This window comes from Neolamprologus multifasciatus, chromosome 23 (assembly GCF_963576455.1).
Source record: "Neolamprologus multifasciatus chromosome 23, fNeoMul1.2, whole genome shotgun sequence".
Taxonomy (NCBI): Eukaryota; Metazoa; Chordata; class Actinopteri; order Cichliformes; family Cichlidae; genus Neolamprologus; species Neolamprologus multifasciatus.
The window spans coordinates 6,903,376-6,920,898 of NC_140460.1; the positions used below are offsets into that span (position 1 = coordinate 6,903,376).

The 17,523-nt window shown below is 39.9% G+C and overlaps 1 protein-coding gene across 2 annotated transcripts in view; it reads right to left on the reverse strand.

The window, feature by feature from the left end:
• LOC146490888 (importin-13-like) overlaps positions 1-16,028 on the reverse strand; it is a 31,683-nt gene extending 15,655 nt beyond the window's left edge. Inside the window, exons 1-7 of one of the 2 annotated variants that reach the window (XR_014872551.1) lie at positions 15,900-16,028; positions 15,401-15,487; positions 6,796-6,921; positions 6,346-6,702; positions 5,592-5,845; positions 2,403-2,543; positions 59-200 (exon numbers count right to left, since the gene is read on the reverse strand). Coding sequence is in view for 1 of the 2 variants with exons in the window: in XM_085152599.1 (XP_085008725.1) it covers positions 59-200; positions 2,403-2,543; positions 5,592-5,845; positions 6,346-6,702; positions 6,796-6,921; positions 15,401-15,469 (1,089 nt within the window). In the remaining variant the exon portion in view is untranslated. The remainder of the gene's footprint in view (positions 1-58; positions 201-2,402; positions 2,544-5,591; positions 5,846-6,345; positions 6,703-6,795; positions 6,922-15,400; positions 15,488-15,899) is intronic. The other variant, XM_085152599.1, reaches the window with a different exon arrangement.
• Positions 16,029-17,523: the final 1,495 nt, after the last annotated feature.

Here is a 17,523-nt window from a genome sequence, read left to right on the forward strand (position 1 = left end):
TTTTATATACTGTAAGAATCTAACCTTGAGGTACAGATCTGATTTGAACATCACTCACTTGTAACGTGTACCAAAAGGTGAGTGTGAGGGAGCTCGTTGTCTCATTGACTGGGTAGTGGCCGGGGATGCCTGTACAAAACATGATCATGTTGACTAAAGCCAAGAAGCTCTGCCAGTGATCCACCTGCTCCAACAGAGTCCTGGAGAGAGTGGGAGAGACGAGTGTAAAGGGAAAAAGAGAGAGATAGAAGAAAGGTGTGATTTGGCAAGTGCACAGTGAAGTTAGTACACATTTAAACTAGACTACTACTCTCTTTAAACACAACAACACATAAAACGCTGACAGTATAAAGACAGTTTAAAGCATGGTTTATTTTATACAAACTGAGCTCAGTAAAAACCAAGATTTTAATTGGGGTTTTTTCCACTCCGAAGTAGGGATGGGTATCATTTAGGTTTTATCCAATACCAGTACCAAACAGGTACTTTTGAAACGGTGCCGGTGCTTAAACGGTGCTCGAACTGGTGCTTAAAGAATGGAGAACACACACTTTGTCCAAAAACCTCTCATGTTCAGCTTTTTTTTGTAAAAAGATAACAATGTTAGCTTTTTCTGCAGCTATGGGGCAAATATGGTATCACTCTTGGCTGGAAGCAGTGCTTAAACAATGGGAAAAAACACAAATTTTGTCCAAAAACCTCTCATGTTTAACTGTTTTCCACTTTCTCTTTGGTCATTTTAGCCTTTTTGGCCAGGGTGAAGGGAGTATCATCAAACAAGAAGACAGCCGCATGTAACTACGACGGTGTTTGCTAGTTCACCTTACGTGCATTAATGTAATAACGTGGTTAGCCTACTCAACGTAAATTACACACGAACAACATTAAGCTACTCACGCAGAGAAGAACGGCTGCTGCTGCTGCCATCATCATCCGTCATCATTTCTGCTACACTGGCAGGGCTAGGGGCCAGGACTCTACTCTTCAGGTTTTTGGGGGATGTTGCTAACTCCGGGTCCGATAACAGGCACCACACCCGCAGTAGATGTGCCCGGTGTGAGGTCTCGCAGTAAGCTATCAAATACGGCGCATTTCTCAGCTTTTAACAAAATGCTATACGTCGCCAGGTGTTTCATCAGATTCGAGGAGTTACCTCCTTTGACAGTATCACAGTATCAGCTTAAAGCACTTGTTGCAGGCTGCTGAGTTTGCATCTTTTGCTGTGAAGTACAGCCAGACTTTGACCGCTTCGCCTTGGGCATTTTTAATCTGTAGCTCTGCTCTAAAAGAATGTACGTACCTGGGCCAGCATACTATGCTTGCAAAGGTAAAATGATTGGCTAGAATCCAAAGTGTATGACATTTCAGGGGAAAAAAGCACCAAAATAAAGCACCGAAATGTGCGCTGCTTTTCAGTCTGGTTAGTACCGTTTATGTCAGAACCGGATACTGGTACCCATCCCTACTCCAAAGTAGGAAGAAGTTTTTTTCTCAATAACAATGTAAAGACTTTGAAAAAGCATTGTTTTCATGCAACTGTGCTGCACTGAAGACCCATGAAAATGGAAATTAGTCTGCTATTGTTGTAGCAGCTGTTTTCACACCCAGGAATTTATTTAAAAAAAGAAAAAGAAAAAAGAAAAGTGATGAGGTTATGTCTCAGCTGTCTCCATCTTTCTTTTCTGTTCCCTGTCTTTGTCAGAGATGCACGTCTGCGTGACAGCACCGAAACAGACACACAAAGCAGCCACTGAGGATAGGATGAGACCTGTATATAAAGAATGAAGATGAAGCTGGTCTTTGGCTCTGAAAATTCTGCAAGCTGCACCTTCCAGGATGACTGTGTTGGGGTTGGGTGTGTTAGAATATGCGCAGTAACCAATCAGAAAATAAAAAGCAGTTCTCCAATTCAGTGCTCTGTATACACTAATACCTCTTCTGCTCTTCATTCACTTTCTAGGCTGATTAAACACCACAGCCTGCTTCTTCTCACTTTTTCAATTCCAATGCTGCTCTGGACTCTATATTAATATTAGAGTTTTTTTTAATTTTAGAATTAAAAGTTAATTCTAGATTCACTTTTACATACCGTTTGTGTTGTTTGTCTTATCTAAATTGAACTAACAAAAGGTGCTTTTTAAGATTTTTTAAGATCAGGGCCACTCAGAAGTCCCTTCCCCTAAAACCATGCTTACCTTTATGTGTGGAAACACAAAAAGTAAAGGCCACTTATAAATAAATAACTCGTATTTCCTGTAACCTAAGAAGGTAGGTTAAGGTAGTGCCACTTTCAAAATTTCAAGGGCAAGTAATTTCTTGAAATATTAATAGCAACAATACTGACCAAGATCACTTTATTTGTAAGTGTTTATTATTATGTTTATGCTATAATAAACACACACCTGGAGTGGTTTTCTCCCAATGTGACGGCGATCCGGCAGATACCGTGGCAGGTTTCCATGTCTCCATTCTGAACAGCCTCTCTGAGCTGCTCCTGGAGTGCCAGCACTTGAGGGACCAGTTTCAACAAAGTGTTCACATATCTGCAACCCATAAACACAAACAAATAAAAAGAACATCTACAATCAGTATTTATGAGACTGCAAAGTTTAATAAAAATGATTTAAAAAAAATACAGCAGATAAAACACAGGATGCAAGGCTAGGGACTCTCAACTAGTGTATACCAACCTGACTCACACTGCTCACAGCTAGGTTGATGTATTTATTGCTCCTTTCCAAGACAAGTGTTTATTTCAAATCAAATCTCAGTCCAAGTTAGTCCAACCTCTGATCTAGCACACCCACCGTAAAAATCCCACCTGAAAATCTATTCAGAGCTTCTTCTCACAGCTTCACTGCTGTCAAATTTGATTCTGTCCTCTTCCTGCTGTCTCAGCCATTTATAATTCCCTCACTCTGGCTAAAAGACACGTATGACGTGACACACGGCACCACACGCTCCCCTCACAGCTGCTCATGTGACGACATCATACAACATCAGTTCTCCTGTCGTCTTTAATGACAGCAAGAAAAAGAGTGACATTTGGAGATGAAGGGCTCCTGAATGTCAACTAGAAGATTATGTGCACGAGTGAATGCTATACATGTAAACCATATTACGTGTGTCCCACTGGGCTTTTGTGGCATGCAGCCTGTGCTTCATCTTTTACGAGAAAGTCAATATGGAGGTTGGTCCAGGTCGATGAATATTTATCAATGACAGAGCAAGGTTGTGGGACTATACCGGCATTTGGAAAAGCACACAAAATTAAAAAAAAAAACCCAAATATTTCAACCTAATCAACTGTAGGTTAGATTAGAGCACTAGAGAAGCACACTAAGGCCACAACTGACTATTATTTCCATTATCAGTATCTGCCAGTAATGTTTTTTTTAATCTTTTAAAAAAACAACAACAACAACAACAAAAAACATCTATTTGACATACGCAAAAAAAAAAAAAAAAAAGTCGTCTTTAAATTTCGATAGCTACATGGATTCCTGTCTATGTTGACTAATTAAATATTTCTCAGTGGTAATTTAACAGCAGCCACAGGAAAAGTGTCCACACCCACCCGACCCCCCTTGCAATGTACCTCCTGTGTTGCACGTTAAATGTATCCCTTGCTGCAGTCATAGAAAGGATTTATTATTTTAATTTCTTTAGGACCCTTTTATGGGTCAAGCAGATGGTTCTATGGTCCTGTATGAAGTCCAGCCCTCTATTAAGCTGCCCATGCTGATTCAGCCTTTTCTTGAGTGAGATCCACCCTGTAGCGAAGCACATGTGTATGAATATGGCCTTCATCTAATAATCTCATACCTGTACATCTATTGGCCTAGATCCTGTGTTCAGCTGTCTAAGTAATGCTATGAGCTGCACCGAGAACTGCACTTAACCTAACTGACTGTGTGAGCACGCGTGTGTGTACATGTGACCGGTAGACTGCACTCATGCACTCAGAAGATCATTCATTTTTAATAAGGTGCTTTGCAAATGCAGGTCATGCACTTTTATCCCAGAAAAGGAAGGCTTGGTGTGCATGTCATGTGATTAAAAGGGAAGAATGAATTTGTATGCATTTCCCCACTTCCTTTACTTGAGATGACATTCTGGAGATTCCTCTGAGACAGCCTGCTGCAATCTCCTCTCCGCTAGCTTATAGTTATCTACTCTTCTCTTTAGCTCCTACCATGATGTTATACACTTTCTGCCTTCCTTACTCCTCCTTCATTCTCTCCCTCTCATTCCAGCTCCTCCCTCCCCCCCCAACATCCCTCTCCCCACCTCTGATCCCCTCTGCAATTACTGCAACACTCTGAGACAGGGGAAATGGGTTGCCTGGCAACAGGATGCAGCTGGACCAATAGCATCCCCCTAAATGAGTTGACTGTAATGTGTTTAAACAGAAAGAGAGAACAAGAGACAGGGAGGAGGGCTTAGTGCTGATGAGAGAGATGAGAAAGGGGAAAGGAAGAGCACAAAGAATCAGAGGTAGAGTGAGAGAAGCGATAAAATAGAATTAAAAAAGCGATTGTGAAGGATGGAAAAAAAATGTGGGCTTTGACAGTATTTTAAGGGATAATGGAAAAATAGATTTATTCGTTTTCTTGTCTTTCATTCATTAATGAACAGATACTATTTTATGGAGCTACTTTAACCTTATGATTAAACAATGGACCAACAAAAACAGCGGCCACATGTGTCTCAGGAGACGCTTCTAATAAGACATGATTTCTGGGAGGGGCTGACAACCATGACATTAAAAAAAGAAAAAAGGGGAACCAAAAAAAACAGAAAACAAAAAAAGAGAAAACGAAAACATAACTGAAAAAAAGGAAATCAGAAGAAATCAGAAGGATAACATTTGTAACAGTCTATTTTAGGAGCCTGAAAATACTTATTTTATGCTGTGTGTGTCATGTTGAGACTGAAGATGTTCTACCTGTAACTGCACTGCCATTAATTGTCCTCCTACCATCTGCTAGGAATAATGTCAGGTTGTTTAAAACAAATTGTCAACAGCAACTTCACAGGTCCACCCCCCTCTGTCTGTGCAGCCGTGCAGAGGTATGGAGGATGAAGCCTTTTATCCTTCCACACATCTCACACCTTCCCTTGCCCTCCCCTGTCTCTTAGCATCCTTTCTTCTCTTTGCATCGCCCCATCGCCCCCTCCCTCTAGATTTATGTCTCTAAGGGGAGGGGTAATGGGTGCCTGCTATGTCTGAATCAACCGGGGCATGATGACATCTCTCCCCAGCTCTGTAACCATAGCAACGCCAGCCAACCGAGAAATGCCGCTCTCCTCCCCCTGGCTGTCAGATTGCCCTGTATCAATCCCTCCCTCCTTCCTTCCTTCTTTCCATCCCTCCCTTGTGCCCTTCCAGTGCCCACCCTGTCTGCTCTCAGCCCTAAGCTACTGATTTTTTCATCTCTCTCTTTCACTGTTTTCATTTTGACTCCAGTGTATTTTCACCAGTTCCTCACAACCTTTTGCGTAGCAGTATAGTTATCATGTCGTCTTATAGTTATAATCCCATTTTAATAGGTAAACATAAACGCACATTTACAAACATTTGTACACACCTTTGGGAGTCGGGTTGCGAGATGGCATTGACTATTGCCTCTACTGCTGTGTCGAAGAGCTCTGGGTCAGGCAGGGCACTAAAGCAGTCGTGCACCAGGCCTTCACTCTCGCTGAGGGGCACATCTAGCAGCACCCACGATGACAGGCAGCGTAGCACGCGAGCTTTCACGGCTCCCGGGCTGTCTGTCCGCCGCAGTAGTTGTTGCAGTAAGGGACACACTGACCCCCACTCCCGTCCCAGGGCTCCCCGAACCTACAGTGATAATGATAAAAAGGGTTAATACTGCTAAAGCTTTGTTTAGGTCTGGTATTTGCCTCTTTTATTTTGGTGGTAATAAAATACTTGGATACAATACTTTTTGGAATATAAACCATTGTTTTCTCACAAACATCTCTGTAGTTAAAAAATCCAGTCAAAAGAAAGAACTGTTGTTCAAAAACACTTAATAAAAGAACGAAAGAAATGAGAGGTAGCTACAATGCAAAAAATGTTAAAGCTTTCTTAGTCTTGTGTTGTCATATCATAGCATAACATGAACTCTGGTTGAATACATGGGCTGCATAAAATACTACAAGAAGTCGCTACTGGCATGTGAGCCGTTTAAGTTTTTTAAATTTTCCACAACTAAAAATCTTGTAAAGCACTATTAACACTCTGAAGATGCATGGACAGTGGTTGAGTAAAAGGGATATTAATATAGGGAGACCTGCAGTGGATGCAAAGATAGGAGAAAGGGGTGCCTGGAGAGATACCTGTCCTTTCCGGTACTGGGGCAGGCGGCTGGTCTGGAACTCCTCAGGCAGGACAGTGAGCAGCTCTAGCAATGCAAGGCAGCGTGCCCGTCCGTCCACTCCTCCCCCGTCCTCCTGAAACACTCGCACCATCTCTGCCACTGCGCCAGGCCAGGCCTCAGGCATGGTATTGAGTGCCAGAGAGGCCAATGCCACACACAGCCTTGTGAGCACCATCTTGGAGCCAGAGGAGAAGCAGGCAATCTGGGAGAACAGCTGGCTCTTCAGAGACTCATACTGGTCTGTGGGGATATCTGACCAGTACCGAGAGATCTTGGTGTGAAGTGCACTAGCGCCAAAGTACTGGATCTCTGGGACCTGTGAACGAAGAAAAGATGGATGCAAATTACAGAAAATATCTTAGTTTTTTCTATCTATGTGTGTCTTTGTGAGAGTCTGTGTACCATGTACCTTTTCTGGGCTCAGGAGGGCCCAGCAAAACTGCCAGGCCTGAGGCGAGACCTGAGCCTGCATTAGCCATTTCTGGGCCAGATTCTTGTTTTCTATATTAGGGTCATAGTACAACTGGTGGAGTGCCTATGAAAAAGAAAAGAGAAGAATAATACTAAACAGTGAAACCAATCCATACAGTCTTGAACCATGAAGGATCTGAACAACTTTCTTGTGAGAAATGTTTGCAACTACACTCCACAGTCACAACAGTGGGTGTCCGCAAACAGACCTGCTGCGAATAGATGCATTCCTTTGAGCACTTGTATGCTGGAAAGGCCTTGATGCCTTGAGAAATGAGAATCTTTTCTCACTTGGCAACACATAAACACCAAATAGACAGGTTACCTCCAAAATCTGAAGAGTTGAGAAAGCAATGACCTGAAAATAGGACTCTGTGAAATGTAGCTCTGAGTAATTTGAGTACTTGAGTGCAGAGAGAGCAAAGAGAGAGCCAAATAAAAAACAGATAAGGGATGAGTGTGAGAGAGGACAATACAAGAAAATAAAATGCAGTGTTAATTAAACAGTCACCTCCAATCCTGACAATGCTAGACAAAATACTGAGGCACTACTCTGCATAAAATGCCTTTTTATTTCCCTCTCTCTGTCTCGCACACAAGCGCACTAGCACACATACATGCTCACTGAACTGAAACAGCTGGCTGCCAGCACATAGTGTCTCAGGGAAGCAAAAAAAATCTATTCAGTGAGCTTTTGATCCTTGTCTTTTACCCCTGAAGCCTGCTCACATCACTTCCTCCACCACCAGTCATGCTCTCCTCTTTTCTCTCTGACAGTTCATCTCTCTATTTTTCTTCCTCGAGCCTTAACTGTCCATCTGGTTTCTTCCCATGCCTCTGTTCCTCACATTTCTTCTAGGATTTACATTTTACCCCAAAATATAATGTTGTAGAAAAGGAAAGGTTTAACAATACAGCAAAAAAAACATGACAGGTTACAAAGGACAACAATACAACTAAAGCTGAAAAAGGACTATCAATACAAAGTCAATACTGACTAGAGGCAGAGTTTCAGGTGATGTTCTCTAAATGTCTGTCATCCTCCACTGCAATTATCTGTCTCCACTCACTATACTACTCTGAACACGGCTGCTGGCTATTAATGAGCTGACTGTTTGCACAGTCAGGTAGCATCTGTACATAGCTATCTATAGCATCTATACAGATGCTATAGCAAGAGCTATAGGAGCCATATGTATGGTAAGGGGCCTTTATTTATTCTTAGCTCATACTTAACATCTATCTTCAGTTTCAGAGAAACATAAGTGATAACAGGCTACAAAACCTCTTTTTTTAAACCACATATACCACGATTGAGGACTGTTGACACATGGAGAGAAACTAAGCCTGATAAATTGTAGGGAAAATAAGGACAACGGTTTACTGTTGCTTTTGTGCTAACCTTTAACTATAATTCAACCTGCATTACTGTTAACAACTTATAAATTGAGGGGTGTGAACTATGTTTCACTTCAAGTGTAGCATGCTAGAAAATATGAGAACCACTGATGTAGAAAAATCTCCATGGCAAAATGTATGAAAAATGAATGTTGTGCTGTGATTTGGCAGGATCTTTGCAATTTGGCCCCAACTATAACTGGATTTTTAGGACATTTATCATTTTTAGAGAGGGGAAAATAATTTCAATATTAATATAGATCAGCCAATCCATCCATTTGTGATGTATATAGACCTATCGTCAGTATTTTCCTAGAAACATTACCTGGGAAGCATATATGGAAAATAGGCAATGTTTCCCATATACTCAGTTATTTGTGGCATCTCGCAAATAACAGAGATGCCACAAATAACTGACCAGCTTTCTTCTAATGATGTTCTGTTTTTTTTAACCATTCAAATCTCATTTTATTGATGATTAGCACTGACTGTAATCATTTCACTCAGCACCTTGTTGTCCTTCTCACATGATCGTATACAAACACTAGCAACAGACCAATCTAGGAGTAGCTCTGCTTCTCTGTGCTCATTATCTGAATAAAATATGACAATTCAGGGGAGGAGGGATTGCAGTTTGCTTTACTACTAGAGAAAAGTGTCTGACTTCACAAATCTCACAATCAACACAAAATATTTATGTGCGAATTTGCCCAAAACTACTGGATTCAGGTAAAACTGAAAACACACCACTCTTCAATAAAGTTAACAGAAGCAAGAGTGCAAGGAGCCTGGTACCAGAGACAGCTATTAGTTAAAGTTAATACAAGAAGGTTTATGAAGTTACTAGGGTATACATAACTGAGAGCGAACTGCTCATCCAAGAGGAAAGTGTTAATGCAAATCTGAATAGATGAATATTCAGGTCCAGCTTTCACTCATATACCAATTAAGACAGATCAAACATAAAAAGATTGGATGTATAAAAACGGTTTAGTCAGTTCCACTGTGCCATTGATGTAATCCGAGTCATAAACAGCAGCTTTTAACTCCACTGTGTGATCGTAGACTTCTCCTTATTTAATCCCGAACAGCGCTGTGTCTGAGCTGCTCTGTCCTTCCGAGGTTTATTATCAAAGCACACCATGCTAAACAGTCTGCTCAGTTTGCTCCTTTAATCTGCTGACAAAGAACCACTGTTTGTCTTTTCCTATAAATCACACAAGACATCTCAAAAATCTCAAACAACTGTATTGTCTACTGTTAACTGGTTCTTAAAACAAGAAGAAAACCCACATCCTTAAAAACACCAGCCCTCAATTTTACTTGCAGTTGACAGAGGTAGTTGTATCTACAGATGGTCGCACAATGCCTGAACCACCTGGCTTCACCTGAGGAAGCCGAGCTCTTGGCAGACACTGTCAAAGGTCATTAGCCTCCTCACCACTGTAGGAAGGGAAAGGGCGTGTAGGTAAAAAAACAAAACAAAAAAAACAACATGCCTCCATCAGACAGATTCACTATCTAGCTGAATCCTCACTACCAAAACAAATAGCTATAATACTTCACCTATATTTTACTAAATACCAAATATGAAGCAAATCCAGGAGGTAAGAGCAATTACAAATTAAAAATGATCATATTAAAATAACAAAATGTGCATAGCAGCAGATTTGGACTAATAGAGGCAGGCAGATCTAAAATAAAGGCAGTCTTTTTTATTTTTTACTAAAGAAATCTCTCTTCCCCAGCATGCTTTTAAGGCATAAAAGCAGGAACCCCCACACACATACTTTGGAAATATCTTTGCACACTGTGTTCACACACAGCAGGTCAGGTTCAGTGTATTTTCAAGCCATCTGTCCACAAGTGTCACTGTAGCAGCTACGGTTGTGTGTGCAGAAGGCATGATCACATCACTGACCCATGATAACACTGCGAGAGTCAGAGACATGCAGACAAATGATGATTAATGAGGGAACAAAGAACAATAGTTTGTGTGCGCGGGTGGCTGTTGACAGCATACAGCCAAGATAGAAATTAAGAATACTATGTTGCCAAGAGTGATTATATCTCAGTCACATGAACACTAAAAAAATCTCTTGTACCAAATGTCTCCATATGCAGTCCCTTGTTCCATAAACCATTTATTTTCCTGAAAATTTTCAGAGGACTGCTGAGGTGTAGATACTGAATTGAGGATAATAATATTTATTTACTATAGAAATGCATCTATCTGATATTTAGAGCTGATGTTAGTTAACAGACATGACAACTAAAAACACCCCATAAGTGTGCTTTTCCTGTTGACTTCACTCTGTGTGATTTGTGCTAATGTTCGGTGTAACTGTGATCAACTTCATTAATATTATTTTGCTTCATCTAACTAAAGGTGCGTCCCATGATTCAGTTCTAAGATTGTTGCCGTTTATCTTAGATATAAACAACCATAATACTGTCACAGTACCACCCACCTGAGGATTTGGCCACAAGGATGTGAAGGGTGTGGGTCTGAAGTAGGGCTGTTCGATATAACGATATATATCGGATGACGATATAAAAACATCTATCGTTTCATTTTACGCTATCGTTTGTTTCGTGGTGTCGCAAAATAAACTGTTTACGGCAATATTTTTTCATCCTTTTGATGGTCACTGTAGTGGCTATATTAATTTCTTAAAGTTCTCTCTTTCTCTTATATTTAATATAACTACACTACAGACGGACAAGCGCCTGTTTTTATGCGTTGTGGTTAGCAACAACGACGGTAAAACCATCGCGTGTCTGCTTGTTTATGTTCCACATAAACCTTTCACAATAAAGCTCAAGATCCTGTTGAGACTTTTCAAAATAAACTGAATCATGTGAAAGAGCAGAATATTTACGGATGAGAAGCAAAAAGAGCTGCCAGGTGCTAAAAAATAAACCTTAGACTTAAATGTTAGAACAGGCTGTTCTCCGCAGCACGCCGTGTAATAAATACTCACAAAGAAAACGGCAGCCTTTACAACTTATGTCTAAAAATGTATCGTTTCATGCTTCGGTTAAAACACTCGACTCCAGCTACATGACGCGCAGCTGGAAACACTTCCCGCAAGTCGAGCTGCCCGAGATTCAAAGAATTGACAGAAAATGATAAATTTTTGTGATTTATATTGTTATTGGACGATAGAATTCTTATATCAGGATATGAGATTTTGGTCATATCGCACAGCCCTAGTCTGAAGGGCCACCAGGCATACTAAATTGCCCTTCATGAAATGACAGGAGCAGGTGTGAGATGATGGGTTTTCAAGAAGAGGATACTAAAGCATCTCCAGGCTTCACTCCCCTCTTTTTTTGTTTATTTGGAATATAATTACTTTTATGTCTCATCACCCAAGTGTTGAACTGTCTGCAGGGTGAGGAACTGCAACTCAAGACTGAATGGAGTGCATAAGCTGGCCCAAATCTTCGGAGTAAAGATTGGGCCTACGTGTCATCGAGGTAAGGTCAGCCTTCTTTGCATGCCGGTGGCCCCTAGAGAAATGTGAAATGTTTGACGACCATTAAAATATCACTAAAGCAAAGTTTCATTTTTATGCAGATGATACTGTGATCCACTCCTCTGCACCTACTCCTAATTAGGCTCTCTGTCAGCTACAATCAGTTTGTAAAACACTGCAGCACAACTCTGTGTGTGTGAACTCAAACGTACTAAACCTTTCAGCTCTGAGAGTGAGTTAGTATAACAGAAGTACTTATGAATTACAATTGATAACTTTAAAAAGGATATCTAAATTGAAGGATCTGGTGAAAAAAATACAAATTTTAATTACTTTAAAACCAAATTCTTCGTGTTTTGAAGCAAGAAAGACACCCGATGTACACTCTTATATTGTACATATATTTATTCATATAATTCTCAGATTTAGCCATTCTTATATTTTGCTTGTTCTTATATTATTGTATTTTTGCACACCTCTGTTGCTTGTGAAGCTCACACACAAGAATTTCACTCACATGTACTGTACCAGTGTACCTGCACATGTGATGCGACAATAAAAGTGATTTGATTTGATGTTAAAACTTCTAAGTCAGGGCTGGACTGCACTGATCTTATTTATATCCATGCATCTTCAAAATGTTAATATAATTGGACAAGGTCTATAATAGAGAACTGGGGTTTATGAGCACTCACCGAAAACATGCATTTTAATGGTCAGATGAGGTTGACTTCTCTGGTAAAAAGAAGTCTGGTTGTGTAGAAGTCTACAGTAAAACTGTCCTCGGCTCACTTTCTTTGTCACTGTTGATTAAAACATTATTTTAATTTTGTAAATTATGGTTATTATTAGAGTAAAGAAACAACACTACCCAGGGGAGGTTCTTTGGCCAACAATTGGCCCAATAACAAGCTGCGAGAAAGCGCGGTGTTCTTAGTTTCACAGTCAGATTCTCCTGTTCTTTGTTTCAAAATACCAAGATGGTGAGGGTGAGAACGCTTAACTTGTATCTTTACATGACAGGAGCTAATTAACCAATTATTAATGTCTAGACTTAAACATTAAAAAAAGATTCCCAGTCTCTTTCTCACAGTGAGTAATTCAGGTTATTCATTTAATACTGACATTGAATTAGCACAAGAAGATATATAAAACTCTTACACTCTGACTACTCAAAAACTATTTAATACATCATGTGTAATTTCTCAGTGACAGATTTTAGGGTGCTGCTATGTTCTATAATATGTTAGCTGGCTGGGTGAATAGTCTCCTCAGCCTTTAAATGTGATAAAACTTCTTAAAACTGCACCTGCTGCTACATAGATCTCACCCTGAAATTACCTACAGTTACTGAATGACAGAGGTGCTTTACCAGCTGAGAGGCAGGGAGCTAAACCATACTAAATGGACCTTGACAGTCTCCTGTGCACAGCATCCTGTGTGGGGTGATTAAGGTAGTTACGGTAACAGAAAGTCACCCCGTTAAAGTTCCCTTGAGCAAGAATTGGGCCGATCCAGTGCAGTGTTGGGCTTCTTTCCTGTGGTACAGCAGTATTTTGTCTCAGGGGAGAGCTGAAAAATGGCAAAATCCTAAAAACACACTGTGGCGCTCTGAATTTCCTTTAAAAAAATTCCCTTTCTTGGCACATAGTGACTCCAAAGATAATTATAGTTGGGCGGAAACGTACGCCAGTGTTCGAACCCCTTTTATTATGCACACAAATATCCTGACAGTGTGACACTTTGTTTCACAGAGCTGAGACTGAACAAAGAGCACTCTATGGAACACACAGAAACACTGGGCCAGGAACCATCATCTCCACCACCATCTATAATATAAGCACACACTACCCAACACCCACTGCAGCAAAGGGAAAATTCTGCATCTACAATCTCCTTTTTTCAACTGCTCCAATAAAATTACAATTTATCTTTTTATTCATAAGCCATATGCTACTGTACAGTAGGTAATTTACTGCCAATACTAACATATTAGACAATAAGTTAAATATCAGATTTACATGCTAAGGATGTTTTTAGGTAAGCAGAAAAAGAAATTTAAAGACACTTTCCATTCTCTTAGCATCCTACTGATCCCATAACCAAAGTGTTATCACCAAACTAACAAGAAAGGATAAGAAAATAGAAAAAAAATCTCAGCTACCGGTATTACTTTCTAAATATAGTCAAGCCTTAGACTAACAATATCTCATTAGTTTTGAAATGCCACTGCACTATAAATACAAAACTGCTGTTATCTTTTATGGGAAATTATATTTCAGATGCTATGTGCTGTATGCATGCTATATTAGTTCATGAGATTACAGATAGTGCTGTACGGCTTGGAACAGACTGAATGCTGGTGCAAGCTGTCACACAATCTGAATAACGACCTTAAATTCTTAAACACTACCCACACATGACATTTTGTTATTTGCAAAGACATTACAGAGATGCTCTTAAACACTTTTTAAAAACTATTATTTACTGAATGATTAGTACCCTGACACGACTACCTGATTCAGACAGTAAAATGAGTCAGTGAAAGCTGAATGTAGCGCATGTGATTCACACCATTTTTTTTTGTAAATATCAGGCATTGTTTTTGCTTGTGTGAAAGGTTTTTGGTAAGCAAGGTTTCACTTCAATATTGCAAACTCAAAATAAAAACAGAACAATGTTATGATAATATCTAAGCATATGAGTTTGGACTTCGTTTACTATCTAAAAAAATTACCTCCATGCTTCAAGTTATATTAATTACACATTTTAAGGAGTGCATGTAATATATGTTAGTGTTAACTTTAAATTTAGAAAATGTAATTCCATGGAATGGAGTATCTTTTTCCTCTAGTGTGCCAATAAAACAATACACTCTCCACTTGCAGAAATGAAACATGAATAAGTGAAAATAGATTATCCCAAGGCAGAACAGGACCGTGCTCCGTGTTTGTTATTCTTCTTTGTGCTTTTATTACACCACACTACCTATCTATCCAGGCATTTTCCCCACAAGAATCTGCCTCTTTCCTTTAAACCTGCCTCTAATCATTTCTGTCGCATCCCCAACCTCCTCTCACCCCCTCCTCTTTCTTTACTGGCACTGTTATCGACATGGACCCCTCCCTCCTTCACCTCATCCCTCTATCAGTTTTATCACATCAGCTCTCATCCACCACAGGAGAACCTCTCTCTCTCACACACACACACACACACACTCTCCACCGCCTCCCCACCCATCCCCTTGTGCCCCTGTTAGCGGCCACCAAGGAGGGAGATTTATCACAGCGACCTGGCTGCAAACACTGTCATGCACACGCACGTACACACACAAACACACCAGCTGAATATAACCAATCTGACAAAGATAAACAAAACCTTGAAGCGCACTTAGGAGAATGTGCATGGTACAACCTGTTACCACTTCAGTATTCTTTCTAAACATAGCATTTAGTCGAGGCTAAATTAGGTGAGGTCAGCTCGTAAACACAGCAACATCACGTCCCCTAAATAAACCAGCATTGTAAGAAAAAGTCTTAACCAAAGTAATTACAGCGGGCTACAAGGCGCACTTAAGCGTCCTGCTTCCCCCCTTAATTCGTCCGTATTATCTTTAACACAGCCCCTGCTTTTCCTCTTCAGCTGACTGATGCAAAAACTTACCGTCTCCACGTTTTCCACCGTAAAGTCCAGGGCGTCCGGTGTGGCTGCTATTCTCCCCGGTGTCTCCATATCTCCGCTGATACGGAGCTGTCAAATGATCAAAGAGGAGCAACACATTCAGCAGCAGCTTTCGTTAAACTTTCCCCCGCAAAGTGTGTAATTTCCATAATAATTCCGCAACAGCAATGAGCATGTTTAGGTTAGCTCTACGATATGATAATTGTAGTCTTAAGGATGACATGAGGGGCTAACCGGCAAGCTAACATTAGCTCTTCTAGCTGTCGCTACCCTCCACTATGTAAGAATACTACAGCGATTGCTAGCGTCACTGTGCTAGCACGAAACTAGCTAACGTAGCAATGTAACTTGACGCAACCCTAGTGTCAAATTCAACCAAGCGAGACGGCGACGCTGGTATTTTCAGAGTGACAGTTTTATCATAACAATCTCATCTCAGTGTGTTATCGCCAGTCTATCTGGTGGACCAGTATTTTCACACCTTTCTGTCCTGCGACGGTCTGAGACGATGCTGGCAGCTCCCCGCCGCTCTTCTGCCTCTGCTCCGTCACCAGTAGCCTTTGCTGCGTTCACGTGTTGTTGGAAATATCGTAATCGCAGCGTAACCAATGAACAAGGCAAATGAAACAGCAATTTTGTAAAATTCCCATAATACTAAATGCACAGGATATGTATACGTTACTGCAAAGAGTGAATTTTGCTATTATAATCTATTAGTTAGTTATATATTATCAGCCTTACTAAACTGTTTGCGTCATCACAAGGTTAAATTATATAAATCGTCCAGAGTTGCCCTTTTGAAGCCATTAACATTAAATGCGACAGTTTCCTCCCTAAATGCGAGTGATGGAATACACATCTATGCACACATACTACCAATACTACTACTACTACTACTACTAATAATAATAATAATAATAATAACAGCCCACAGTTACCTTAATTTAAATATACGTCGTAGAGCCAACCATTTACACTTACACCAGGCAATTCAGAATCACCAATTAACCTAACTGCATGCACTTCTTTGCAGGGAAGTTAGGGTATCAGATAGAACATACAAACTCCATACAGAAAGGCCCAGGACTGTATTTCAATAGACAATCTTCAGCATCACCATTCCACCCTGTGTTTTCAAATACATCTTAATCTTTAGATTTTCAAGCAAGTTGTGCTTTTTAAACAATGGCTTTATTTCTTTTACTGAACTTGACTTGTAAATCCATTCATTCATCCATCTATTCATTTTCTTCCTTTATCCATTCCAGGGCTGCAGCTGGTTGGAGCCTATCCCAGCTATCATATTAGGTTTATTATTTTATATGCAAATAAAATATATAATAGACCAATATATATTTTTTAAAGTGCATATCATATAAATTTCTCCTGGACAAAATGATAACCACACATCACTGTCAACAGACAACTATTTAAAACATATATATAGTGTACAAACAGTAATAACAACAAAACCATCCAATTCAATTGAAGAAAATTGCAGTTAAAATTGAATCAGGAGTTGTAGGACATCAATGACTCACAAGTCTAATCTTATTTAAACCAGTGAATCAGCAGTAGAGTTGAGAGCCCTAACCCAGCCCTAACAACCGTCTGTGTATATGTTTACTATTCTTCATTCCACCCCCAAAACAGTTTAATATCTTAATATAATTCCATATCTACATGAAATGTGTGAGACAAATGGCTTTCAGTTCATCAGTCTAACTAGAGCAGTGTGTTGCAGTTTACAGTTTGGCCTGTTATAAGAATCAACTTTAAAGCAACAGCGCCCCCATGTGGATGAGAGAAAAACTTACAGCATGCCTTAAAAATCACAAAAAGCGAGAACGTTCTTATTTTTTATTCTGCTTTAGCATAAAGTTATAAACCCAAAAGAAGGAGTGAAGCTTTTTTTTTTAAATGTTGCATAGCTGAATCCTTAGTGAGACAATGATTTAACATAGTCCCAGTTTAAACATGGAGATGTTGATGTTGTTGCAGATTTAAAGGCATCAATAAGTCAAACATTACGAAACCCTATTATTTTTTAAAAAGAGAGAAAAAAATGGAGTAATACATATTATATAGCCAGTGCAATATTACTA